This window comes from Trachurus japonicus, chromosome 5, assembly GCF_045865225.1.
Source record: "Trachurus japonicus isolate A0001 chromosome 5, Traja_1.0".
NCBI classification, from domain to species: Eukaryota; Metazoa; Chordata; class Actinopteri; order Carangiformes; family Carangidae; genus Trachurus; species Trachurus japonicus.
The window spans coordinates 36,929,346-36,956,935 of record NC_140911.1 but is presented as its reverse complement, the minus strand read 5'-3'; the positions used below and the strand labels follow the sequence as shown (position 1 = coordinate 36,956,935).

General features: G+C 38.4%; 1 protein-coding gene and 1 long non-coding RNA gene across 5 annotated transcripts in view; one reads left to right on the top strand and one right to left on the bottom strand.

Annotated features, from left to right (window-relative positions):
- Positions 1 to 292: 292 nt before the first annotated feature.
- Positions 293 to 21,981, bottom strand: LOC146988108 (uncharacterized). The gene is made up of 3 exons (XR_015035943.1): positions 21,906 to 21,981; positions 14,747 to 15,078; positions 293 to 396 (listed from the first exon to the last, which is right to left on the bottom strand). It is a non-coding gene; the product is annotated as an uncharacterized LOC146988108 (long non-coding RNA).
- Positions 21,982 to 22,428: 447 nt separating this feature from the next.
- ephb2b (eph receptor B2b) overlaps positions 22,429 to 27,590 on the top strand; it is a 120,836-nt gene continuing 115,674 nt past the window's right edge. For all 4 annotated transcript variants that reach the window (XM_085777781.1, XM_085777778.1, XM_085777779.1 and 1 more), the window contains exon 1: positions 22,429 to 22,609. In XM_085777781.1, the coding sequence (XP_085633907.1) occupies positions 22,558 to 22,609 (52 nt within the window). In that variant the 5' untranslated portion in view covers positions 22,429 to 22,557. The remainder of the gene's footprint in view (positions 22,610 to 27,590) is intronic.

Below are 27,590 nucleotides of genomic sequence, written 5' to 3'. Positions count from 1 at the left end.
AAATGATTTTTCTCTCTGTAACTGAATAATTTTAATGGTGAATATGATATCATTCTTTCATTATGCCCCTTTTAAACAAAGTGTAATTGTAAAGGTGTTAAACTTCTATTTCAACAGCAGATTTGCAAAGATAAAGGGATACTATCCAAACTCTTCAAACTCTTATGAACTCATACTGTCTCCCTGAAGTCACACCAGGAAGCTCTTGAGTGTGACTGGTAAATGCACAAGGACCTGCAAATTCTCTTACACCTTCCTCACCTCCTGTCTTCTCTCACCAGAGACGTGTGTCCTTGTCTTCACACCAGCCACAGTTGTCAATGTCTCTCGTGGTATCAACAATGGCAGCGTGTTGACAGGGATCGATTCTAATGTCAGCAGCTTCACGGCATCCTCCTGAGGAAGAAAAAGACATCATTGGTGGAGAGTCAGCGACTGAGGTGCCACTTAGTGAAGACAGAAGAGCTCTAATCTCGGTGACAATAGAGCTCGTTCAACAGAGTCCATGTTGCTCACTCGACAAAAAGTAATGTAAATCATTTCTTATTTATGCCATCATGATTATATGATTATCTTTTATTCTATTCTACTATATTCTATTCTATTCTACTAGACTGGATGTCTTTGAACATTTTATTATATGCAGGCAAAGACAAATTTCAGTTTACAAAAAATTAAATAAAAATAAGACTAACTTGATAATAGGGTCATCAACATTAAATCAAAATAAACTCAGCCATTTACAAGCCTGTCAAGCCTAACTTTACTGGTAAACTTTAAAGTAATTGCACAAAAAAATCTATACATGTAATGCAATGCATAACTAAAGTAGTAACCTTAGAGCTACACTAATTTTACAGAAGCAAAATTCTGCTTTTTTTTGCATCTATTGGCTAAAACATCATGTTAATGCTAAAAACTGGTTGAACAGAACTGTTAACTTTTAAACGCATATTAACCCTTTTTAGGGCCAATGTTTCCTAACTTTGTAAATGTTACATATAGATTCATAAAAAAAAAAAAAGTTATTTTTTTTTTTTTTATCTTTATCTGTCCATGAGTTATGCTCGTTCTTTGGGGAAGTATCGGCATTTATGTCTGCTCCCATTTAGTTTAGCTATACAGGCAAGGCAAGCCATGTTACTGTGGATTGAAGTCTGACTCTCACAGATGAACAGGGGCTTGTCAGAGAGTGTTGATTGTCTATAAGGAGGAGGGGGTGGGGGGAACAGATTTCTACCACTGAAATGTCAAACAGTTGCAAAATAATGACACCTTGAATATGCTAAATTTGGAAGTTTATATACTCCTGCAGGCCTAAGGGGGTTAATGGGGGAGATGCCTGCAAAACACCCTGAAACAATTGTTAATTAATGCAACATGTCCTAGTGTAGAGACAGGTTGGCATAGTGTAATTCATCCTTATAGACATCTAGGATGTAAACTTCCCCAAACCAAGGGTAGAAAATAACAATTTGTTATTCTAAACTCGTCCTAATGGTCACAGGATGGAAGTTTTCCTCACATAGCCTAGAATAAAGAATAAAGAACTGTAACATGAATGACACGAACATGATTTTAGGCAAAGACCATTCAGTTGGCCTGAATTGCTTTTTATTGTTATGTCTAGACGGATCTCTGATGTTGGGCTTCACCACTGCTGATGGTGCTGATACTGTGGCAGTCTAATTTGCAAGAGCCGTGCAGCAGCATCAGTGATCATCACACAGAGCACCTCGGTTAATCTTTCATTGCCACTGGTGACTTCAGTCATACAAATTTAAAGACTGCTTTGCCGAAATTCCACCACCATGCAGAATTTGTTACAGGAAGAAAACAATATAGTTTAATGGATCTTATCCAGGTTGTTGCTGCTGATGCAAGAATGCTAATTCTTAGCCTTGAGACTGTGAGATGTTTTTATGTCTGTGTGACACACTGAGGAACAAAACATAATATGTCTGGAAATGAACACAATGAACCTGCCATTGGAAATAATGCAAGGTGACTCATGCCAGTGCATGGCATTTACTGGGCTTGTTGACGTATGCAGCTAACGTTAGAGTGTGTATCATAGACTGTAAAAAGAATGGACGTAGCGTCCGTGACGTCACCCATTGGTTTGGGGGAGTCTGTTTTGTGCCGCTACTACGGGGGTTTGAGCCGCGCCATGTTGGATTCTACTTGCCATATTTGGAGCGGTGCGGCCGTTGGCCGGCCGAGAGCCCGCCCACTGGCCTCGAAGCAGCGGTCTCCGGACCTGTCACTCAACGGTTCTGCGCCCTAATTGGCCAGAACTTTAAACCTAATAATAGTAAAACGGTAGAGTTTTAAAAAAATTCACCCCCCTCAGAGTGTGTGCGGGGGTAGAAACTATCGGTTGAGACCAAAAAAATAAAATGTACCAGGCTGTAAATATGTTTTTTTAAGCTGTAAAATCGGCTATTTTAACATGGGGCTCAATTGGAGTTGCTCCCTTCTGGAGCCAGCCCCCAGAGGAAGAAGAGGGGATTGCAGTTTTTTGAACGCGGAAGTGAGCTTCACTTCTCAGACCGACAACTGCCCCCTTGGTGTGTATTTAATCTATTACCTAAGATTTTTCTCTTGTTGACTGTTTTTGCGTTGATTCAGGTCATTGATATTAGTATTGAATTGGAAACACGACTGAAGAAAAACTTGTTTCATAATATTACACAGCACAGCCTTCAAAATAAAAAAAAAGGAAAATGTACTGGAGAACTACACTTCCAGCAAGGAAAAAAGAGAAAAAAGTCAGCAACACACAGTTTATTCTGTGTTTGCACTTAAAAGAAATGGTAAAATCTTTTTAAAAACAATATATGGTAGATGGAGAAAACATCAAAAAAACAACAACTCTTGAGCAAGGAGCTCAGCTTTTGTAGCTCAAGCATTAATATAAAATCTATGGTCTAGATTCTCTATTTCATCTCAGCTCACCATTGTGTCACACACGGCCTGTTTGGCAGCACACATCTCTCTTCTCAACAAGGCATCAACATGTTCCGTTGCTGTGTCCTGGGAGCTCTGTTACTTTCAATAATGCATGAGTTTGACTACAGTACGTGTGCCAGCAGAAACAGATGATGCCCCTGGTTTTTATCCCATTTGACTGTAATCAGCGTGTGAACCTCCTAAACTTACCTTGCCCTCCCATCACGGTTTCTCTTCAAAAGGAGATACTACACCAGACCCAGCAGAGCTGTCTCTCCAACTCTACCCCGGCCCTCATGTCATGAACGTTAGGCTACTAGTTTTTATACAGTAGGACCCACAAACGGAAGCATGTCATTGACCTTCGTATAAATGTTTAAAGCATCCACAAAATGATCTTTAGGCATTGTAAAAGCCTTTGCAAATTTAATGCTGTAAAACCTACAAGTTAGAGGCTGGAAGGCTGAACTATTTTAACCTCTACTACTCGCATATAATGTATTCTGACAGCCAGATACTGTAAACAGTGAAGTTTTTGCAAAGTCTTAAAGTAGAAGAGGGTTAAGCCTAAGTCTAGGCATGGCATTGCATGAAAGTATGGCCTACTGCACTGTAAATTCTAACAAGTTGAGTTTACTTAAAGAAATTTAGGAAACCGATTACCTTGGGAAAAGTAAGTAAACGAACTTAATTGTGTGAAGTAGTGTGAAATTATTGTATCTAAGTAAGCTTTACTTTCTTTTAAGTTGTGAGTACTTAATTTATCTGAGTATAGTTAAATCCACACAAGTGGGCATTACTTGAAATTTGTAATACATTACACTTAAGATATCTAAGTGTAATCCACTTCAATTAAATTGACAGAAATCAGTTAAGATAAGTCACCTGTACTTAATATACTTTGCAAAATCAAGTGAGCGCTACTTCATTTTAAATAAATTCACTTAACATACCTTAGTTAAGCTAACTTAAATAAGAACACACAAAATGTCATTATGAAAACCATAGTTTATTTTCTATTTCAGTAAACAACAATAACAACAATCAACAAGCTGTTCTTCTGAAACTTGTCTAGAAAGAGACCATCAAAGGTCAAGTTTGGCTGAACAACTGGGGTGGGAAGTTTGACATTGTACTGTATAAATAAATAAAAACAAATAAATTAGTGCCATTTCTCTGCTATATTGACAATACATTTTCTTTTACATATAAGTATAAATTCATAATTTTTGTGAGAGGGATTATTATCACTGTGTTGTGTATCAAACATATTTTCTTATTTCTGGAGAACACAATATGGGGAGCTGTAGCTCCACAAAAGAAAAAAATTCTGTCACAGTTTCATCATCAAAACATTTTTTTAAAAGATGCAAGTAAAATATAATATTCAATTCAGTAAAAATAAATGCATAAAACATTCAATAATGTTTTGTTTAACTGTTCAGCCACATTATACTTGCACTCATTCACACACCACACTGTAGACAACCAGTATAGCTATCTCTAGCCACAACATCTAGCCCACAAGAGCATGTTTTTATGTTTGCAGTTTTGGACAGAGTTTTTGTTGTCCGGGGTTCAACATTATCTTCTGGATGAAGTCAAATGTGTTCTTCATACCTTTAATCCAGATGGAGTGCATATATTATGCCGCAGACAGAACACAAAGTGCTTGAAGTTTTCCCTGTTAAAAGGGTTTTCCATGGAGTTTTTCCTCAGTCGATGTGAGGGTCTAAGGACAGAGGATGTTGTTACGATGCCATGTAAAGCCCTTTGAGACAAACTGTTTGTAAAAACGGGCTATACAAATAAAATTGCCTTGCCTTGCCTTGCCTTGCCTTGAGAGGTTATGGGAATCTCATCCATGACAATGTTTCCTTCAAGGATGATTGCAATGCTGTTAATCACTGGCGGCGTGTCCTCAGTCATGACCCCAACAGGCACCTGGGTGAAGTCATCTCAGTGTCCGAAACCTGCAATCAAAATAAAAGAACACAAATAAATTTAGGTAGGATGTTATTACCCACGGTTAGGTGTGTTCATTCTTGTAAGCAAAGTGTCCACAAGAATGATACCACATAGAAGAAACTAGCACTCTTGAATATTGTCTGACAGAGCTCTTTTTAAAGACTATGAGCAGGAAGAAATGGCCGCATTTCAGCACAAAGTCCGAACAAAAAGCATAAAAATTTGAACAAAAAAAAAATCATGCACATTTTGAAATCAGCCACGGTGCCTGAGAACTTTAAGACATGTGTTTGAACTGTGGCTGTTAGAAGTCCAGGTGCAGATATGCATGTGCTCGAGTAACAACATTGAATTTTAAGAAATACTTACACTGTAGTAGTAGAGGTAGCAGGAACACTACAACACTTACTTGTGTATTGGGAGGAGTGATTGGCCGACAACTCCTTTTCTGGATTTGAAGAGGTCAGTGAGACGAGAAGTATGGTGGTCCAGAGCTTCGTAGAGGTCTTTTTTGAGGTTTTCACTGGCAACTCTGTAGAACTCGGCAAACACCTCAAGAAACAAAAAAAACATATCCAAAGGATTGTTTACTCCACCATGGTAGTCATTTAACACCAATAGTCTATTTGACTGTCACATAATAACAGTCAACACAGTATTGGTGACCGAGCGTACCTCTTTTCAAACTGCCACCAACTTCACTGCCAGAAACACCACCTAAGGTAGGCTATGGAGAAAAAATAAATGTAAAAAAAATATTAAATAATATACAATTTTAACAGTCATCTGTTGTGTCTTATCCAAGAAAGATTAATTGATGAACTGATTAATATTGTTTCAGACAGCATTTTTGAATTTCTAAATGAAAGCAGTACCCACCTTGTCTCTTTTCTTCTGTGTTGATTTGTTGGCTTTGTTTACCAGGGTCTTGTACCACCTGCATGAAATAAAACAAACAGGGTAAAGTCACTAGTCAGTGCCAGGTATGAGCATTGACCAAAATACTGTAATTATTCATATCATCATGATCATCCTTTGATAGTCGAATAACAGCTGAAACCAAACTTTCTCTCCTATTTAGCTGGTTATGTTACTATGGAATATCTGATTAGCATTGGATTTGCATCCAGAGCAAACAGGAAGGCAGCAACGCGAGTGTGGCTCTCATTATAAAAGTATCCAGCCTCGGCTTCCATGCTCGCGGCGGCACGTCAAGGCTCCCGTTGCCTGGGCAACAGCCATGATCTGCCCACTGCGGAGCCGGAGCCGCCCCCTCCACGGCCGTTAAGCTAACTGGTTAATTTAAAAACAGCTAAATTAGCAGCTAATTTAGCAGCTAACAGACAACAGGGCTAGTGCAGGAACAGGGGGGACATGTTACACTACATGGGGGCTCGCACCACGCCGTTTAGACCGAGTCACAACACTTTTTTTCGGACTCGCTCTTGAACTTTCTAACGTCTGCTCTGTGAACACGCGCGCAGACACACACATGCTAACATGCCACCGGTCTCGGAAGAGAAAGTCGGGGCTGTTGGCTGGTTTATTCGAACAATTCTCATTCCAAAAATTAAATTATATTGACAAGATTATAAACAAAAGCTTTACACTTACCGAAGTAAACGTTAGATCCATCCTTCCGTGAAAGCACTGGCTGTACTATGCATGGCCTCTACCGGCTTGCGTGGGCATGCGCCCTGGAGCACACAGCACTGTTTACTTGAGTCTCATACCACAAACTGTGCTACGAACTCAGAAAAACCAAGTACGCAAAAACTTAATAAACAAGTATGCAGGTAAAAAGTACAGAAAACTCGGTGTAATAAAGTAAACTTAAAGAACCAGTATGAATTGAGTTAAATGCACTATTTCAGCTTTAGTCAGGTCATTGTTTGCATTTACAGTGTGGGCCTTGGAACATAGATATCAACATTAAGTGCATATTTGCTTGTATAACACATAAGTCAATTTTTAAATGTGTCTGGATGTAAAAACAAATAATTTAAAAAAAGAATCCCTGTACAAATTCAATCTCCTCTATAAACTTCAGCAGTTAAACTAGCATAGGTGTATCCTAATTACATAACAATGATAACAACTGTACTCCTTTTAGTTGGGCCAGTTCCAGCAATGGAGTCACTGTCATCAGTCTTATTAATGAAGCCATAGATTTTGTTGAAGCTGCATTTAATAGAAGCCCAGAAAAATAATTGCCAAATGCTAACTGGCTAGCTAGCAGTGCTGCCAGCTAGCCATCTACCAAACGGCAGATGAGCTGCCAGACAAATGAATTTCCCCTGGGGATAATAAAGTAATTCATATCGTATTGTACTGCAACGTACCGTACAGTACCTTACCGCATCGTATCGTATCGATGTCTTTGGTGTATTCCCTTGTAGCTGTGATAGTAAATGAACATTTGAATTGTTTCAATAAATGTCAAAACAGATACAAACAGGACTGAATATTAACACAACACAATAGTGGTGCATAATGCAAACTAGTGTTTTATTTTAGATTGTGAAGCACTGGTGATAATGATACTGACTTATGGACAGTCCCCCCCCCCCCCCCCCCCCTTATAAACTAACTGTAGAATTCCCCTGTCGACAGGGGTTTTGCAGAAGTGTTAGTGCGGAGGGGCAGAGTGAAAGAAGGTGGTGGTATAGTGCTTTATCCCTTGATCAGCCTTGGAGGAAAGTTGATGCACAGCATTAACTACTCATTGGTGTGCCCTTTTGCCTGTCTCTCCCTCCTTCCTCCCAGATCACTGTCTATATCCGGGCCAGCATCCTGAGTGGAGCGCGCTCTCATGTTCTAGATATTAAATTACTCATAAAATATTTGCTTGGCCTCCAGGCTCTGCTGCAGCTTGCTCCAAAACCTCCACTTAGCCCCTGAAACGTCTCCGAGTGCAGGCTTGTGTCACCTCTCCGAGGAAGGTCAATTTTTCCAATTTAGAAATGGGGCATTACAGGCCATTTCAGATTGCATTAGCGTCAGAGTTCTGCTCTTGTCACCTTTTTCCTCTTCCTTGCCGTCGTTACCTTTCTTCCTTGCGTTCAGACGGGGAGGACTCCCGTCCTAAAACAAGCAGTCTGAGAGGTTGAACATTGCATGATTCAGTAACAAGAAGAAGCCTGATCACTCACGCTGTGTGCACTTGACTGTACCAGAAAGTTCCATCAAGCTCGGTGAACCTTGAAGACATTTTAAAGATACAGCCGCGGAGTTCAGAAGGGCAACATGAGAGTTAGAAACTGTCTAGACTGACGTGCTAAGACTGAACCTGATGGCTCCTGGGTATGCCGCATTATGAATATCAGCTTTTAACTCTGACTCAAAATATAATTCATTCTGAAACAGAACAATTAAGTTAAATTTATACATCGTGCCAGTCACTGTGCACCACATGCAGACAAATCAGTGTTATGTAAGCCATGATCTGGTAATCGCTACTTTGAATTTAAAGAATAATGATTATGATTGAAATGTACATTTTTAAATGACAGACTGTGTTTATAAATGGTATATATCATATTTGAAGAGCTCATTGAAAAAGCCCAACAATACTATAGATACAATTCTTAGATAAGTGTTAATGAAACGGTCTGCTCCAGAAAAATTATTACAATTTTATCTATCACCACACTGTGCCTGGATAGGTTTGCTATTAATTCCTTATGACCAATAACTTTATTACATTATTACATTTTCATTCATTCATTTATCTATGGTTTATATTTCTATTACATTATTAACTTAACTTTATATATACATATATATATTTCAGATTATATATAACTTTATAACTTATAACAGCTGTGTTCTAAATTTGAAAGACACCAGGAGACTATTTGGCATGTGTTTACAGTACATCTGATAGTGACCACTCATAGTTATTTAATTATATTTTAATAAATTTAAGTGTATCTGCCAAGAATAAAGACAGTGAGATAGAGCAGTTCCTTTCCTTGTTTTTATAGGCTCAGTTATTCTCATGCAGGCAGATGTGAACACCAGTGAGGATAGTTGTATCAAAGTTACTGCTCTGTATATCTTTGGCCACGCATGCTGCGGTGCAGGCATCCACTCCGAAAATGATCTATTTAATTCCCAGAAGAACTGCATGCACTAATAAACCACTCAGCGTGTGGAATTACTCTCAGAATATACCATACCTGTATTAATTAAGTCATGCAAATTTTTACCGCAATATGTTTTCTGTTGCTTATGGAATATGGAATATCTTGCCTCCAGGAGAGAAAATATGCAAGTGAAGGAATGTTTCTTTGCAAACTTCAGACACTGAATAATTTCTTTTAACACCTGCACCTACTTTTCTTGAATATTTCAAGATGTGTAAGGTAAGATTATATTTGCAGATATGGCCTCCCCATTTCAGTGCTTATTTGCTTCCAACATGTCCCCATGAGATTCAACAAATAGTCAACAATGTGCAAATACTGCTGCAAAAATAAGTTGTTATTTTTTTCTTTAATAATTGCCGCAATTCTGTTATATGTAATCTGCTATTTCCTAAACTTGGAAGCGTATAAAAAGCAGATAAAGTAACGAGAAGCAGATGTAAAGATTGCTCTGACTTCAGACCTCAAGCATTCCCATATGGCCACCGAAGGTCTCACAAGTGTAGCTGCGCCACCTCTTATAGATCTCAACAAAAAAAAGAAAAAAAAGAAGGTGAGAATGCAGTCACCCGTGATTATTACCAGCTCACTCATGAAATTGCCAACCACCGGGCAGTGATGGAGCAGGGAGAGGCAGTCAGAGATCAGTTTGAGCCTGAACTTGTCCACAGTGTGTTTCCTTGTTTAGCCACACCACCTGACATAGCCTATACCAGGGAAATAAAATATCATCTACAATTTGAACAGAAAATATGCATTCAAATGTCGGCTACCACAGTAATTCCTGTCCTCCACAACCAATTCTTTATTATTTCAAATTCACACGGATGAAAAATTTATATTCCGCAGCAAAGCTTTTCCATTTCCTTCAGCATTGTGTTCATTATGTCCAGATTAGATTCAGTGTTTTATCAGTGTGCAGCAGTCTTTAGGGCTACACCAAGCTGAATCATGAGCGTTTCTCAGAACCACAAGCAAGTGAAGAAACCCTCTGCAGCTATGTCTGCAGAAAATTAATGTCTTCCCATATACAAATCAAATTTTATTAATGCATAAGTGAGTGTTAAGAATTTAGATGATCCAGACCATGAAGCTGACTTGACCTAAAATACGATTTAACAGCTCTCTGAACCACAGAAAATGAGAGTTTGTATTAAGCTCCCGCATTGCTGTATGAGAATGTATCTGGAAACCCTTTACCAAAGGCACATAAAACTATAAGACCCCTCTGAGGCTGGCTATCCGCACTATCCCAATACTCTAGAAACATAGCGTATAAATCATTCAAATCATATCTGTGTTTTTGCTGCATGGCCGCAGGCTTCTGTAGCTCACATCCTGGATAGAGTGCTTCCCAGAGTTTCTCGCACTGGTGACTTTGTGTGAGGTTGGATTTATCAAGTTACATCTCTGTACAAAGATGTTCAGCACGAACAGAGGTACATTTTGAAATATCAAAGTTCTCTTTCACTTAGTGGCCAGATAAAACACACAGAGCAGGAACAGTCTGTATCTGGTACATTTGGGCCTCCTTTACTCTTAGTGTTGTGTTTGGGCTCTTGAAGACCCAGCGGCCTCTTTAACAGCTCACTAAACATACTTCACTTTGTCTTAGCTTCGTACTTTGGGACTTTTCCTAATTTTATAAGAATTGCTCATAAACATGAGTTTGAACTGACGATGGGTTTAAAAGTTTGACAGAAGATAATGCATCCGCAAACCCCTGTTTGCTATAAAGTTAAATACATTTTCATAAAGCTAAGTTAGTTTTTTTTTTAGTTAGTACTTTTGCAGTACCTACACTGAATTACCTTACCAAATCCCAGATATTTCTGATTTCTTTTTTGTTATTATTATTTTTTATAATTATAAGTAGAAGTTTAAAATCTGCCGGAAATATAGGCTAACTAACCCAAACATTAGTCATATTAATACAGAGGATACTGTGCATTTCAATGTCTATGAATATATATTTTTGGCAACATACTTCTTTGTCATGCAATACACAAACATTTCTTTCATGGAAATGCTTCATGATAATTTGTATATTTATGTGTTTAATTCTGTATTTTCTGGGTTTTAAAAATCTTAATTTGTAAAATACTTGAAAACAAAAGAATAGTTGCTATTCACTTTTTTTTTTCAAATACAACAGGTGGATCTACAGTATAGGACTTCAAATTATAAGGTAGCATAGCCAATGTTAAGAAAATACAATACTTCATGATATGATTTAATGAGAGGAGAAAAATAAAGATCTGTTAAGTATTTCAAATTGTTGAGGCAATAATTTGTCATTTTGTAACTTCAGTTTTTTTTCTTTAATAATTAACTACTACTGTATAACATAAAATTAATGTGATTGATAAAGGTAAAACTTACATTGAACTTATATATTATGATTTTCTGCCATATAAATAAAATTGAATCATACAAAATATTTATGAACTTTATTTTTACTGCAATCTGGATCAGGAGAAGTTTCTCTCATTAGTGAAATTATATAGTATTTGTTATATTCCTAACAGCAAATGTTTAATAGATTGAATAATTGAGGAGAAAATTTAGATTTAACATGAAACATTTAGATGACAGAATCAAAATAAATGAGGTGAATGATATTTCTAACTAGAACATATACGTGATACCTCTACACGTCCTCATGGCGGCTTTACACTCAGCAGGATATCATTCGCTCCGCAGCTAGTGTTGCTCTGTGCCAATAGACACAACATAAATTTGTTGACATATACATTTAATGGGTCAGTTCATCATGTTACTATAAACACGACCATTATCATATAGGTTAGCCCGCCGACGAGATAAGCCACAGTGTAAACCAGCTTTCCAGTATAATTTATGACCCACAAGTCAAGCCAGATTAGGCCTGATTGGATCGCTGGTGCCATATGTGACCTACAATCTGTGCTCCGCTTGCACTACAGGGCGGGGGGGGTCAGTGATCTCCCTGAGCAAAGGTTGCCATGGGAACGACCTCTGGATGCTCCGCTCTGTTCTTTGCAGCCCTCACACATCTTAGGGCAGAATTATCCAGGATTTCTTTATGTCAGGCCCGTTTTCTTCTGCTCTATTTCCTCACTCTCCTCTGTGCAGTTTTAGCTCCCTCTGTTTCCTCTCCACTCACACACAGACATTTACATGCACTGGCATTTGGACACTTGCATGCATGCTGACAGATATATGTTCATGCATGGCCCCAAACACACAGGACAACACCCCCACCCCTGCACACTCGCAAGCAACATACTATATGGTACTGTAAACACACGTCACTCTTTGAACTGCCAGTCAAAGGGCAATGTTCAGCCCAAGGACATTTCTAATATGCATGCACTTGCTTGTTAAATCAGGCAAATGTCACATTTCCTGTAGAATTAGAAATCTTTGAGTACAGCGAAGTCAGCTTGCACGTTATCTTTTCATGCTGTTTGGCTGCTTTATAACCAGGTTACACACTTGTTTTGGCAAGTTATCCCCATCGTCATCCTGTCAGCTGAATATCACCTGAAGATATTTAAGCGTCCAGACAAACTCTAGTTGGTGGTGACAGATTGGTGGAAGCCGGCTGCAAAGAAAAAATTCAAGCCAGAAGCTACAGTACAGGACTCAGAAAAGTTACAACGTCTGCTCATGGTGAAGCTTCATGGCTGAATTCCACAAGATCTATGATTTGCAGAGAAAACGTGCATCTGTGAATCTTAACCAGCTGTTTTTGAAGTGGCTTTTCTAATTAAAGGGTTTGATTTAGTGCAAGTGCTGAGCTTGTGCCACAGACTATAAGTAGTTCTTGTCTGCCATACTGATAATTAGGGTAAAATTGTGAGATGGTCACTGGATAACAAATGTAGAGGTCAGATAAAGGATCCTAAAGGAATATTAACTTATTTTCCTGAGTCTATTGAGATACAATCTGAAATCTGAAAAAAAAAAAAAAAACCCACAGAGAGCAAAAAAGGGCTTTTTTTTTTTTTTTGCAAAGTCATTATATTTCTGTGAACACGGGAGAAAATATAATTGAATCCCTCTGGAGATCTCCAATTCCTCTCCCTCCTTCCTCTCAGGGGTTGAGGTTAAACACAAAGGAAATACAATAAAGAGGTAATATCCCTCAGAGCAGCAACCAAGTTAAATTAACCATTTTTATGCTTTCGCACAGCAAAGGTATCTACACCCAGATCCCATGAAGTCATTAAACGACTGCAGGATTTTTATTAGATCTCTATTGAACTGTGCACGTGTGAAATACCTTTGCAGTAGTTTGTACCTTTGAAAGTTGGTTCTTTTGTAAAATCGCTCAAGTAACATGACTTGAGAAATACTGATAAAATATGTGTGAGTAGTACACTCACCCACAAAGGTGTCTAAAGTAGTGCTCAAAATAACATTCACCAAACTCAATAGAAAATCAGTGGAACTGAAAAACTCTGTGCAATTTAAAAGAGATTATTAAAAAAAAACACATAAAGGAAACAAAATGCATTTCCTAGACCCACACTGCTGTACAGACCAAGCTGAAAGGTGTGTGGATGAAACAAAGGCTTAAAACACTATCACCACAATGCAGTCATAGTACACAAGTTCCATTTAAAAGACTGCACAGGGAGTAAAAAGCACGAAGGACGGTGACTCGGGCCTTTCAATAACATTTCTTATGCTGTGCCAAAGCATTGTGAGGAACAGTTTCTGTGCGCACAAAACATCAATGAACCAGACTCACTATTCCTTTGTACACTGTAGCCCAGTGTAATCATACAAACACTTCCACTTGTGTTTGTGTGGAGGGGTGGAGGCGGGTGGTGGTGGGGGGCTGTGTGGAGTGGAGGGGTCGGCATGCTTAGTGCGCCTGAGGAAGGAGGCAGCTCTCTGAAACTGCGTTGGCACAATAAAGTTGCGGCCCTGAATCCCTTTTCCTTTCTGTGCAATCTCGTATTTCCAAGGTCTGAGGACGCCTTCAGGAGGCTGTAAAAATGAAAATCCTGTGTACAATTGAAGTGCCTGAATGCTTTCACAGACTGTCACCAAGATCTTTGACACATAAAAAAAAAAGAATTCCATCCAGTAAAAGCTTTACAGTTAGAAAATAATAAGTCTTCAGGAAACGTATGCACAATTTTTGAACAAAGCGCAACACAGAGCAGCTGCAAACTACATTTTAATTAATTATGCACCACATACATTCACATGCTTCCTCAAATATCCCACCTCTCATCACCAGAAACCTGCCTTGGGACTGCGACTGAAATTTAGCAGTTGTGCTAAGTCCGGCACATTTACACTGATACTTAATGCGTCAGTGTTGATGAATGTGCACTGTCCCAATTCAATAAATAAATAAAGAAAGAAAGAAAGAAAGATATGAGCCCCGGAAGAAGTGTCACAGACAAAAAGAAGAATGCTAAATGTGTTGTGATGCTAACAGAATGCACCAGCACCGATCACACTTCAACATGTCTACAGTATCTGAATTTGCGTTTTCAAAACATCATCATCATCTAATGCCTGCAAATCAAATCCATGCAGCTACCTGCTGATGGGAAGCACACACCTCCTCCTGTGACAGTGTCACTGTAGTACTACAGGTGAGTAAACTTGACACTGGGCCATTCACACACACACACACAGAGAGAGAGAGAGAGTGAGAGAGAGCTGGCACATACCTCAGAGTTCTGAGCGAAAGGTTAGAGTTCAGGGACTCAAGATGCTATGAGTACTTTCTAATCCCACCTGGTTACTTATTTTAATGTTATTCACAGCAGACCCGACTGGGGATTTCTGTTTGCCAAGCAGGTCAACATGAGTAGTGGCGGGTTTCAGAGGGCTTAACCGACAAACTCGACACCAGTTCCAGTAAGCCAGTCGAGCTGGGTCATGATGAAAGACTCTGTCTCCGCAAAAAAAAGTCCAGAGTGACAGGCAAGGAAAGAGGAATCCTCTTAGTGGTAATATCCTGTTGTGCACCTCCATCTGTTGCTCTGCGATGGCCGGCAGTCTAGATGGAGAGGGGAGAAGAAGGAGATAGATGAGGAGGCGCATCATCAAAAGTGTTGTGGAATTCCTTAAAAGTAAAGGGATTTATTTACAACGTTTCCGATCAATGCAACATTTGTGTACATTTTCTGTATAAGAGATAAGGTCGGCTTGTTAACTTTTAGACACTTGTTCCAAAAGCACACAATTGTACTTATGGCACCGACATGAGATGAGATATGTTTACTGTAATAAAAGATAATTCATTGATCTGGATTGTGACTGATGGTTATTAACTCAAGTTATCAATTCGCTTTCTAATATACAAGAGACATTCCCATAACAAGCACTAAGAGCTAAAGAAAAAACACGAAAACTAAAATGATTAAATAAATGATGAAGTGAAAAAATATCTTTTTTTAAAAATAAAATTGGAGGACAAAAATTGTGAGTCTGTGAACAGTAATTATTTGAATAACAATGAAACAAATGATCAAAATTGCCAAGTGTATTTATGTTGATTGACAGAAAAATTATTAAATACTTGAAATTTCTGTTCTATTATTGACAGCATATTTTAACAGGGAACATTGTTTTTGTTGATATGTCAAATCATAGGGGAAAAAAGTACCAAAAGGAGTGATTAATAAAAACAAAATAAGGTAATTGTTCTCTTTCTTGCCCGACGGAACCCAAAAGAATAAAACTCTCAAACACTTCGAGCAAGTAAGAGTATAGCGTAGATACTGTACTGTGGTGTACAAAGGAAACCAGTCATGATACGAGCAGCAGGGAGATTTATTAATCTCCCTCCCTAAGGTTCTTCTCATTTGAGAAAAGTGCTCAGACAATGCAGTGGTAGTTTTTGGTGCCAATTAAATAGTTCACAGTTTATCTGTCTGCCTAGATCTTTGTGAATCTAAAGCTGTTTCTACAGTTCAAAACAGGCCGAGGATCATTTCACACAGTGTTTGAACTTTGTGCTTATCTGAGACCACAACTCAACTGTTTGGGAGTGCTCCCTGGAGCAGTGTAGGTTCTCAGCCAGCGAGGATGGGAGTGGGAGTCAGTCAGCATTCATGAGAGAGATCAATCTGAACAGTTCAAAACCATATTCTAGTCTAGTCCTGTTAGAACATGACAAAACTATCCACATTGTGGGAGAATGAGATTAACACATGTAGACGACTGCTCAGTATGTGTTATGGGAAAATTTATCTGTGGTTCTGAAATACAAACCACAGCGACAACAGCACGCTGCATCGACACATGGCTGCTGATTTATGTGAACGGTTCATATCAATTAGTAGAGAGCTTAGACGGGATGTTAGCATCCAAAACCAAAGTCATGATTGATGACTGCCATTTTATCAAGGCATTCATTTCATCATGACTGTCAGCTGAATCACGTTTTACTGGGCCGATGGTTTATGGCAATACTGCTTCGATTTATTATGATGGTAAAAAGTGTTGTCTGCCCTCCGACAGGCATGCACTGTTTAAACACATTTCTGGAAAGCCCGTAGATCACCATCAACGAGAGAAGATGTCGATCCCAGCCCTCACCTCAACTCATTTGTCCGTGAAGTTTGTGAAAATTGTATCAATTAATTCTAATGAAGTGAAACGGAAGGGGCCCAGAGTGCTTGTGTCTCCTCTCGGGTCTCAGCAGTACACTAGTGGAAGTTCTGTAAAGTTCACTTAACAAGAAAGTAAATGAAATCCTGCCAAGGCTTTTGGTCTATTTAATTAAAGCTGGAGCAACTTAGTGGGATTGAATTAAATTTTTGGCAGGAGTAAACCAATACGCTGGGAAGGTGGTGGTGGTGGTGGTGGAGGATGGTTGGTGTGCAGTGGGGGTGGTAGACTTTTCATGAAAGATAAGCAGTGAGCCCATCTTTTTTTTTTCCAGCTCTATTCAAGAAATTGAAATAACCAAGAATGCCTTTTGTGTCTTCTGTTGCACAGAATAGAAAGTGGCAGGAAGGGACAAGGTTTGCATTATCATCTAAGGCAAACAAACAAACAAATAAACAAATTAAAAAATAATAATAATGGATAATCCACCTATAGGTTTGGTCCCTGTGCTTGCCAGGGTTCAATCAGCCAGCTCTCCTCTGGCCGCCTGAGAAAACGTGGTCTGAGCTAAGGTTAATCCATGTGCAAAAGGTCTCTCTAGATTAGAGGGCTCCATAGCTCCTTCTCAGCTCAGGGTCAGGGAGCACACACCAACTTTTATGGAGAGCAGGTCGTTTTATTCCCCTGCTCTTTATCCAGCTGCTGATGCCGACCGAGTACAATACTTCACCGTAAGCCCTCCATGGCTCAAGGTGAAATTGATTCCAGCCCAGTGTGGTCGTTTTGAATGGGTTTAAGTTCCAACTAAATATTCCAGAGGATAAGTAATAGCTTATGAACTGCAGGAACTCCCACTAACCCTCATCAATTTGGTCTCATCCCACTTGACCAATAATGACATGTCTTTAAAAGATAATGGAGCTCAGTGTTCAGAATTTTTTCTTTTTTTTTTTGAGCTGAAGTTCGTTTAGGTGAATAGCTGCCAATAGATAATATGTAACAGGAAAAAAAAAATACTAATGTCGCATATGACACTGCAGGTAAATCATTAATATACATTTAACTGCGACTTTTCTAAGGAATATTCTCTGTGTAACTAATCATCTTAGTAAGAATTGAAAAAATACAATTCTTCTTCCAAAGGTTAATCAGAATTTAATAACTCTTTATGAAAATGCATTTCTAACTTTTTATTTGACAAAAAAACAAATTAGTTTTGGCCAAAGCATTCAACCATTTTTTAAAAGATGAAATTCCTAAAACTAATTTCGCACTGATTATTTTCAATTTGCAAGATACCAAACTAATATTGCCTGCAAGTATAAAGAAAATCTGCACTTGTAACTGACTGTTAATAAAAACGGGTGACCCTGAGCTACATTCAGGCAAAGAACTGCTCTGAATAATCTTTGTTGAAAACGTTCATGTGAGAATGAATTAACTACGATTATTCATCCTTCAGACTCTGGGTGGCACTGTTGATGCAACGACACATTGCACGGCTTTGGAAAGGAAATCCACCCCTGCTAAGCAAAATATTTCACTACTTTATTGTTTTTTTTGTTTTATAGGAGGTGCTATATATCACTGACCTTTGCTACATTATGATTTTTTTTTCAAAATATTAACATTCATTCTTTAAAAAATAAGGTACAACTTATTTGCTTTGCCTAGTTGAGGTCTAGGCATCAAATATTAAATCCCTGTATAGTGAATGTCTAAAGGTTTTTGTCCAAACAGCTTCCCATCCATCACTTATCACATCTTTTATACAAATATTCACATTAATATAATGACAAAGGTATTCTTTATCAATATAAGTGTATGTTCATACATTCCATATTCTTTTCAGTGTCAATTTAACAGTTATTAAAATAAATAAATAAAAATATGATAAATCACAGTAATGTAGACATTGCCAAAACACAAAAAAAATTAAAACTGCTAAAATAATGGGAATTATTTTTTCGTATTTTTAAAACAAACAAAGAGCCAAACTGGAATCTGTGTTAATTATATATTTGTAATAATAATAACAGTAATAAAATCTGTCATAAAAGGCATACTGTTGATAATACTTGCAGTTTTGATGAGCTCTATCAAATTTGAGCAATTCATACAAGGTGTGTGTTTGATTATCATTACTAAAAGTAAATTGCAAATAAATAAAAATGTATTACACCGCCATAGCGAAATTTCTTTTTATTGGTTTATGTGCCTGCATAAAAAATGCATCCAAAAAGATAGCAAGCAAAATAAAATACATCTATTTTGAGATGAATTTGAAGAAAATCTGAATAATAATACACATGTTTATATAAGGATGAATTAATTATGGTTATGATGTTGAATTAATGCTGAAAATTCCGTATTATGTGAAACTATTAAACTAAACTATGTCTCACATTCACATCGACATAAATAAAATTCAGATTAATTTGAACCATGAAACTAAAAAATGATGATATGGCATTTTTAAACATGCTAACTTGTTAAAATAATTCCGAGCAAACAAATAGCTCGGCATTGCTGCTGTTATGCAGCTTTTCTTCCCAGCATGCAGCTGGCCAGTAGAATGCCCTCACATCATGAATTCAGTGATTATACTACTGAGCTGCATGCTGTAGTTTCTCAAGCATGTCTGAGCTAAAATCAATTTCTCCTTGGTACACCTTGTGTGCATTATTAGGGAGTAATTTAACAAGTAATTTGCCGCATGTATTATGAGCTATGTCTTGTGTTTACGGGAACTGCTGCAGCTAGCATTACTCTAAAGCTGTGTTGTGTAGATTCTGCTGTGTAAGGGAACGTCACAGGGACAGTACTGTGTGTGCTGTGCTTTTCTTGGAACCAAGAGTCGCTGAAGAGCATGAGAAGATTGATGCCACATTCAGACATATCTGCTTTGCATTACATATGTTTTATTACTATGCAGCCATTATAACATAGCGTGACAGAAAGATCTCTGTGGGCAATATTAGAGGAGTATTAATATCATTTTTTTCAACATCTTTCACTTCTCTTCTGGCTTTAGTCAATATTGAGCTTGTATGGAACTCATTATAATGAGCTAAAGCTGCCTTCTCAGTGCCTTGCCGTTTTGTTCCATCTGTGTTGTAGTCACCTGAACATGATCTGAAGTCAGCCAGTCAAGTGACCTGGAATCAATACAGTCAAACTCAGTGGAGGCAAATAAATCAGCCTGGCTCATTTAACCCATGAGAGTGCCGCTGCATGGCCACAGTGGTGCAGCACGTATTATGGAAGAAATGTTCGATGACAAATAATTTATTCTACAATCTTAATTTTCAGGCAGCTTTAGTGACTGCATCTACGAGGCAACCCCCTCCACGTATGTTACTCATGGTAATCCTCATGAGCACATCTGCAATGCAAAGTTTTTTTTCTGTCTTTCAATGTCACTTTTTTGTACAAAAGGCACTTTGATATTGTTTGTCTCTATTGGATTTATTACTTTTTTAAATCATATTTTCTCTCTGGGTATCTTTCCATCTATCTCATCCCTTTATATTTAAAACAAAGGAGCAATATTTTGTCATATTTGCAAATCCTGTTGCTGTTACAGTGTATCCCTATGGCATCTGTCTCCATGCCTGTTGTCGTGCCATATAAAAACCAGTCTGTGTTTTATTCTTCACCCAACTTGTATAAAGATACTGGAATTTTTACAACCAGCTTCTGGCACAGGAAATAGATTTTATGCTCCTCTCAGGAAATTTCAAAAATATGACGAAGGCTGGCAAGTCGCACCATAAATTCAGATGTCATTTTAGGCCAAATAACACTGTCAACTTGAGGAAAGAGAGTAATCCCATTACAATAGCAGAAAACTCATAAAAGATGAATGTGTTATGATTATTAATATGCATATTTATTTTACATATAGAATTTTTATTTATCGTTGGAAAATGATTGCCAGTAACGTTACCGCCAGACTCCATCGTGCCAGCAAAATTCACCTTAGTGCAGACACAGCTCTAGCTTAATAATTTTGGAAGATTAATTGTGACATGTTTTGAAGGTTCGACGAACTCGAGCCAACATCACATCAACTGATTATGGTTTTATGATGATTCATGCAGAGGAAGGAAAGTTTTGAATTCAGGAGGAAGTTACATTTCACTTGGGCTTTGCTTCTTTGGCTCTGTTATTGGAAAATAACTGCTGTTCAGGTCTACATAATTGACAACACTTAAATCACATGATGCCTTCCATGTGGTGCATGTCTGCCTTCAACACCAAGCTGAATAACTTACATATCTGACTTCTGAATAGATTCTAAAAGTACCTCCTACTGCATTGATCACAATAATATGATGTTGCCCTCTTACATATCATCATAACATTGTTGACTGCACAAAGGAGAACTTATGGAGCCAATACACGTTGACTTTGATGTTAGATTTGAGCGTATATTTATATTATGAACAGATTCCTTGGAAACACTCAACAAATTTGCAAGTAACTTGTTGTAAACTTAACAGTTATATAGACTATAATATTCATTCATAATGTAACTGCTTCTTATATTTTCAGACTATTTCTTTATATGGGACTGTATTTAACAGCAGGAGTAGAGTGCTATGACCCGTTCCCATAGTTTGTCATAATGTCTTGCAGTCTTTTGAAAGCTGAGGGAAACGCAGACTAAATGCAGTTTCATGCTCTGCTGTTTATTGGTTCAGGACCTTGGATCAGGACACTTGGTTCTAGCTCTAAAACGTAGGCTAATCGTTGCAAAACTTGTGACAGAGAGAAAAGGTAACAATTTATATAAAAAAGCTATAAAATCAATCAAACATTGAATATTTTTAATATAGGTTATTGATATTTTGTGTATGCTTTGTTTAACCCATTGTGCACAAGTAGCCTATCTGATTTATATAAATATGTTGGTGCTAGTGTGGCTTCAGCTACAAACAAATTAGCCTGAATAAGATTGTAGTACCAATGTAAACAAATTGGCCTACTATACAGGAATCAATCAATCAATCATTCATTCAATCAATCAATCAATCAATAAATAAATAATTTAAAATATAGGTATATAACTAACAACAATGGTATTGTGAATGAATTTGGAGAGAACATAAACATTGTTAATATTTCACCCAGATATTATTACTAGGCTATTAATAATAACTATTTTGTAGAGGGACTGGTGGAAATGTTAGTAGCAAAGTATTAAGTGGGAACAAATTAAGCTGAAAATATCTGGAAACAAAATGAAAAGGAAAATGCTGAACTTACTTTGATTATTCTCCAGTGTTCGTCACCTGTTACAGCGCCAAAAGTCCATTAATGACCCACAGAAGCTCCATGGTGAACCCCCCACCCCAACCCCCCCCACCCACACACACATACACACTTTGAACGTGGTCTGACAGAAGAATAGCAAGTAATTCCCTTCCGAGCGATGTGGCAGTGAGAATAAGTTGCTCCATCTTTTATAAATGCCCTACATGGTCCCAAAACACTTAATTATCGCTAGGTAAGGCAGTGCGGACTGTCCCTCTTCCTATGATTGACAGCGGGGTAAATTGAAGTGGCTTTGAAGGGGATAAAGGGTCCGCTTGAATCACGGCTGCATCGATAATGCAACTGTTATAACCCTTAAAACCTTAACAAAATTCTTAAATTCACACTTTCTGTCCAGTGTGAGGCTGGTTGAATTGATGTGACACGGAGATGCGTGGCTGTTGTACTGTGGTGGTCGGTGCTCCCCTCCGTCTGTGGTTTTTTTGGTATCGCCCAAACTTGGTTCAGATTTGAGTTGGTTTTCTCTCCTGTCTGGGATCGCTCTACTGGAGGTAAAGGACCGTCTGTCCCCTCTCTGCCTTGGCTGTCAATGGCTTTCGGGACGTATTTTATTTGAATGTCTGGGCCCTTTAAGTGACCAATAATGGATATTCTATGGATATTATGGACCATACCGGCCGTAATAGCAGTTGAAGGTAAGCTAATGTTTTCATCCCAACGGTTAACGTGTTACAGCCGCATCCTCCTGCCGGCTCTGAGTTTGAGACAAAGCGCTTGCATGGACGTTTACGCTTTCTAATTGACAGACTAACGGTGAAATAAATCATTTCTTCTTCAATATGTGTCCCACCGTTTTACGCCGTGGCGTTTCCGCTGCTTAAATATAGCGTAGAGTTAGCGTAAAAAAAACAGCATGCGAGCGTTGATGGTGGGACACAAAAACATGCTCCCGCATCTCAGCAGGTACACGGATGCTGTTAATAGCGTTTAATTGCAGATTAATTCAAGGGGCTTTTGTGTGACTCGGTTAAGCTACAGCAGGGCTGACAATGTCAAATCTCAGTCTCAGGTCGCATCCCGTGTGGAGGTGTGTCACAGTTGTCAAACAGTTGGTGATTTAAAAAAAAAAAAATCAAAAAAAAAAAACGTGAAACGTAAACAAGGGACCTTTTTTTCTTCCTCAAACCCGTGTCAGAGGTTAAATATGAATATGCAAATGTATGTACAACTACATCCTGTTGTTAACTTAGAGAAGGCTCTTTCTGGTCGTTATGCGGTCCTGAGGACGCAGAGCTTGGCTGAGCGGCAACGGACAGCAGGCACCGTGGCTCAACGCATAGTCAAACAGGTTGAATGGAGAAAATAATCTCTATAATGATGGTTTACAGTAGCATCTCAGTCATACTGAAAAGTAACTGTATAGTGGTCCGTCTTACTATACTTGTTGCTATATATATATTTTTTAATCCAATAAGATCCCTGGTACAGTAAGCTTCTCATAAGGACTATTATTATTGTGACGTTTGGCCTTTTATCTTCCATCATAAATTATGAAAGCAATTGTTATGGGTTGGTTTTATTCCAGAGGTGTTCAGTCTGTACTTTATAGTATAATTTGCAGGTGATTTTGTGTGGCTGTCAGATTTCTCTCTGACAGGACAGGAGACATCCGCCACATGGAAGAATGTGTCAGCCCAGTCATACATTTATTCAAGGCTATTTTGAGGATGCTGTCAGAAAACAAACATGTCCTCTTCCTCTGGTCAGTTTCACTAAACCTCATAATTACAGGTGGAGCCCAGAAACTACGGAAAAACTCAACCCAATGTAACCACAGGATGAAATAACAACAACAAAAAGAAACACAAGAATAAACACTTAGTAGCCTGTTTGAAGTAAAACCATTTGTAGTCTACATGCAAAATAACATACTGAATTTATATAGAAATGTTAAAGGACCTGTCAGTGCCTATGTAGGACTGGCAGATACTCTGACAAATGTCATGTGTATTTATGCAGACTACTGCTGACTGCTTTTGTTTATAGTTTCAACATATCCAACTTATTATAGAGATATGCCAAAAAAAAAAAAAAAAATCAAGTCTTCAAGGTCTACATTACATTGCTCATGGCAGCTTTAACATTTATGTCTTTATGCTGTAGCTTTGAAATTTATGTCGTAGTCTATTTAATTTATGGTGTAATCATGAGACATCGTTCCCTGAAAACATTTTTATATTGTATTTGCAGACGTTCTTTGCAGTAAAATGACACCATACAAGTAAATGGAGCCATTTATAACGTGCATTTCATTATCAATTCTATTTTTTATTTGAATAATTTCCATAATTTCGCTGTTTTGTCGTACCTCTTTTGTTGACTAGTATGATTATGAAAGTATGGATGATTTATAAATTATTTTCGCTTAAAGTGCCAAGTGCCACTGCATATTGCCCTCTCATATAATGTGATTTGTTTTCTTTTAATTAATGAAGTCATGATTGCTGTTATATTGGTTATTTATTTTTTGATTTTTATCTTGGGTGTTCGGTCCAAAAGCAGGGGAACCACGGGATGTGCTGAAAGCCAAAAATAACAGCAGATTCACACTACATATTATTCCACTTCCCCTTGTCGTCTCCTTCTCTCTAAAAAGCAAACATGGCCATGGTTACAGTTTGTCTACATGTAAAATCTTCTGTGAAGCATATCTGTAAGCTGAGAGCACACGGTGCCTCAAATACCAGCTTGGCACAGCTCCTCACATAGTTAATGCAGTTGCATTGAAATAAACCAATTGGTTGAAAAAGAAAGATGCTGTCGATATTTAAATGTCACACCAGGAAAACGATACATGACACGCGTATACGCCACAGTACCTATCTGGCCTGGGATGCTTCACTTTTTGATTCGGAAACCAAGCTAGTCCCGTCGCCAACCCCCCTCCATTTTACCCTGTGAATCACCCTAGCTCACTGTCCAATGAAGTTGCAAGGATGGTTTACGTATGAGAAATGAAGAGTTGAGAAAGAGGTCACTGCAGCTCTAATCTGTAAAAAAAAAAAAAAAAGAAAGAAAAAACACCCACATCCCAGCATGCATCAGAAATGAACCCTCCAGTGGATCGTTTTGACACATTTAGTGCCGGGACACTACATTGCTTCGATTGTTGTTTTTGTTTAATAGAAAATGACATTCTCGCATATTTAAGAGTACATACTGGTTCTAACTGATGAGCGTTATTACTAAATATGTGGTAAATAGTAGCCATTCAATTTAAAAACTCGTTGATCCACAAAAATACTTTAATATACTGCGATAATTTAAAAAATATTTTTTTAGATTGGGCGTGTTCATTAAATCACCCTTTTCCTTTTCCCGGGAGTTTCTGAACCCGTTTTCTGTAAAGCAAACGTATGAAAAGGCTACTTATTATACAACTAATCAATGAATCAGGCAAGGGCCATACAGGAGAAGATTAGAGGATTAAAACAGGGGCCAAACTTAAAGTCGTGGCTGTGCCCGAGCAACCATTTGGTGAGGGGTGTGAACATTGAAAACCATGTAAACACGTTTACATGGTTACATGGCAATGTACAGAACAAGTTCGAACAAGTTCTGTACATTGGGCTAATGCTAATATTTGACTTTAGCCTGTGACCTTTTCCTCTGCATATTATCTCTTTTTAGATCACTCTGCTCTCTGCTGTTGGTATTGCCATGCTAGACATGTATAAATGGCATCCATTCATTAGTGGCTTGCGTCTTTTTTTCTCAGAGGCATTTCATTTACCCTGTGGAATGTGAAACAACTCTAAATTGTTGATTAGTGTTAATGTAAGCTGCCATTGATGCCACGTCTTATTAGTTCGGTTAACAGGAACAGACAGGCTCTTTTTGAAAATTAATGGAGGTACTACTGCCAAGGAAATTAGCTTAGCTATGTCAAACATGTCTATGAAAACACACTGTGGATTTATCCCTTCATTAGTTTAGCCATTCATTGTCATCAGTGCTCAAATGACAGCCATACTAACAATAGCACTGTTATAATTTTGTTGAGTGGAAATTCTCAGATTCATCTTTGGCTATAAAATTGCAGTAGCCTGTATTGTTCTGAGGAGATGAAATTTACTAGACGGACCGTTTGGTTTCTCTGAGCTGCCCCCCCGCCCCCCCGCCCTCCCATCCTTCCTCTTCTGTTGTGATATTACAGTTTGTGCTGTGCAAACACAGCACATGTTTTCTGGGATGATTGGTGTTGCTATGATGCAACAGTAGCCTCCTCCAGACTTGTATGTAAGTTGTTGTTGGGGTCAGCAGGATGATAGATCACTTCGATACGACGTTTTCTCCCTCTTTTGTCTTTGAAGGCAACATAATAGGACAGAAACCACAGCAGAGGATGGTGAAGTGGGGTAGAATGAGATCACAGCATGGAGTCTTTAAAAAATGTCTTGCAGATTTGATTGCATTTCAATATGCGCTGCATTCCTTCAGCGCTCTGTTGAGCACCAGAGCCCACTCATTTGAGAGTTGGCAAACACTGACCAAATTGATGTTTCAAATGTTTTGAGTAGTTTGTTTTGTTTTAAATTCCTAAATCACATTTGTATTTTGTGTCATCCTTTTCTTTACCGTTTCCTTGCACAATTTAAGGCGGCCTGACAGTTGAAGGCCCTGTATGATAATGTTTATAAAATCCTGCCAAGTTTGTTAAAATGCTTTCATATGTAAATGCATTGGCTGTTTTTGACCGGAATTGTTTTGTAAAGCACAGACATGTGAGTGTAACATGGAAGCATTGTGTTTTGTGGAAGAGTAACAAAAGATAGTCGGAGGCGGGCTCAGAAATGGGATTAGATAAAGGTAAAATGAGCGACCGTATACAATCCAGTGTTTTCTCAGTCCACCCAATGAGCAGATGCAGGGAGCTGGCCTGCACGCCAACCGCCACAGTAGGCTTTCACAAAGAATCTGTCTCTATTCAAGCCCTAATCCATGCTGCCGAGGGCCCAGGCATTGTCACTTTGCATGCAAAATTTCAATTAGTGCTGGTACCAGTTGTTTCACTTGAAGGGGGGGGGTGTCACATTTCAGAGACATCTATGGCTACCTTTAGGGTGAGATCAAGGCAGGAGTATCACTGTTTTGCTTAAGAAAATTTAGTGCTCTCTGCACGGCATAAGGTTACTGACGTTGGCACTACGCCGCTTTGCTTCCTTATGGCTATTGTACAGTATCAGCCCTAAACCGAGGTCACATTGCCAGTGGTTGGAAATCTACTGTAGCACAGTTTATACAGTTTACTTATACAGTTTATTATGTCAAAGTTAAACAGGAAGAAAAATACTGGAGGATGTTTCCTTTAAGGCGGCTTTGTCAAAACCTTCACTCATGGGATTTGGATGTTGTAGGTATTTGTCCCAGCTGGCTCTCCAAGCAAAATAGTTGCGCATGTTTCTCCTGGCCGCAGTTGGTTCAACTAATTTAACTAAGGATTCAGTTCAAGACATGCAGGATTGTTTGACACTGTTTCCGTACTTTCAGCTGTTTAACTCTGACTGCTGCGGTTCAGGCACTGTCACGAGCTAGCTCTTTATCCTCTCCTGGCATGAAGGGCTCCAATCTACAAATATTTGCCCTCTAGACATCATGCTCAAATGGCATTTTTGT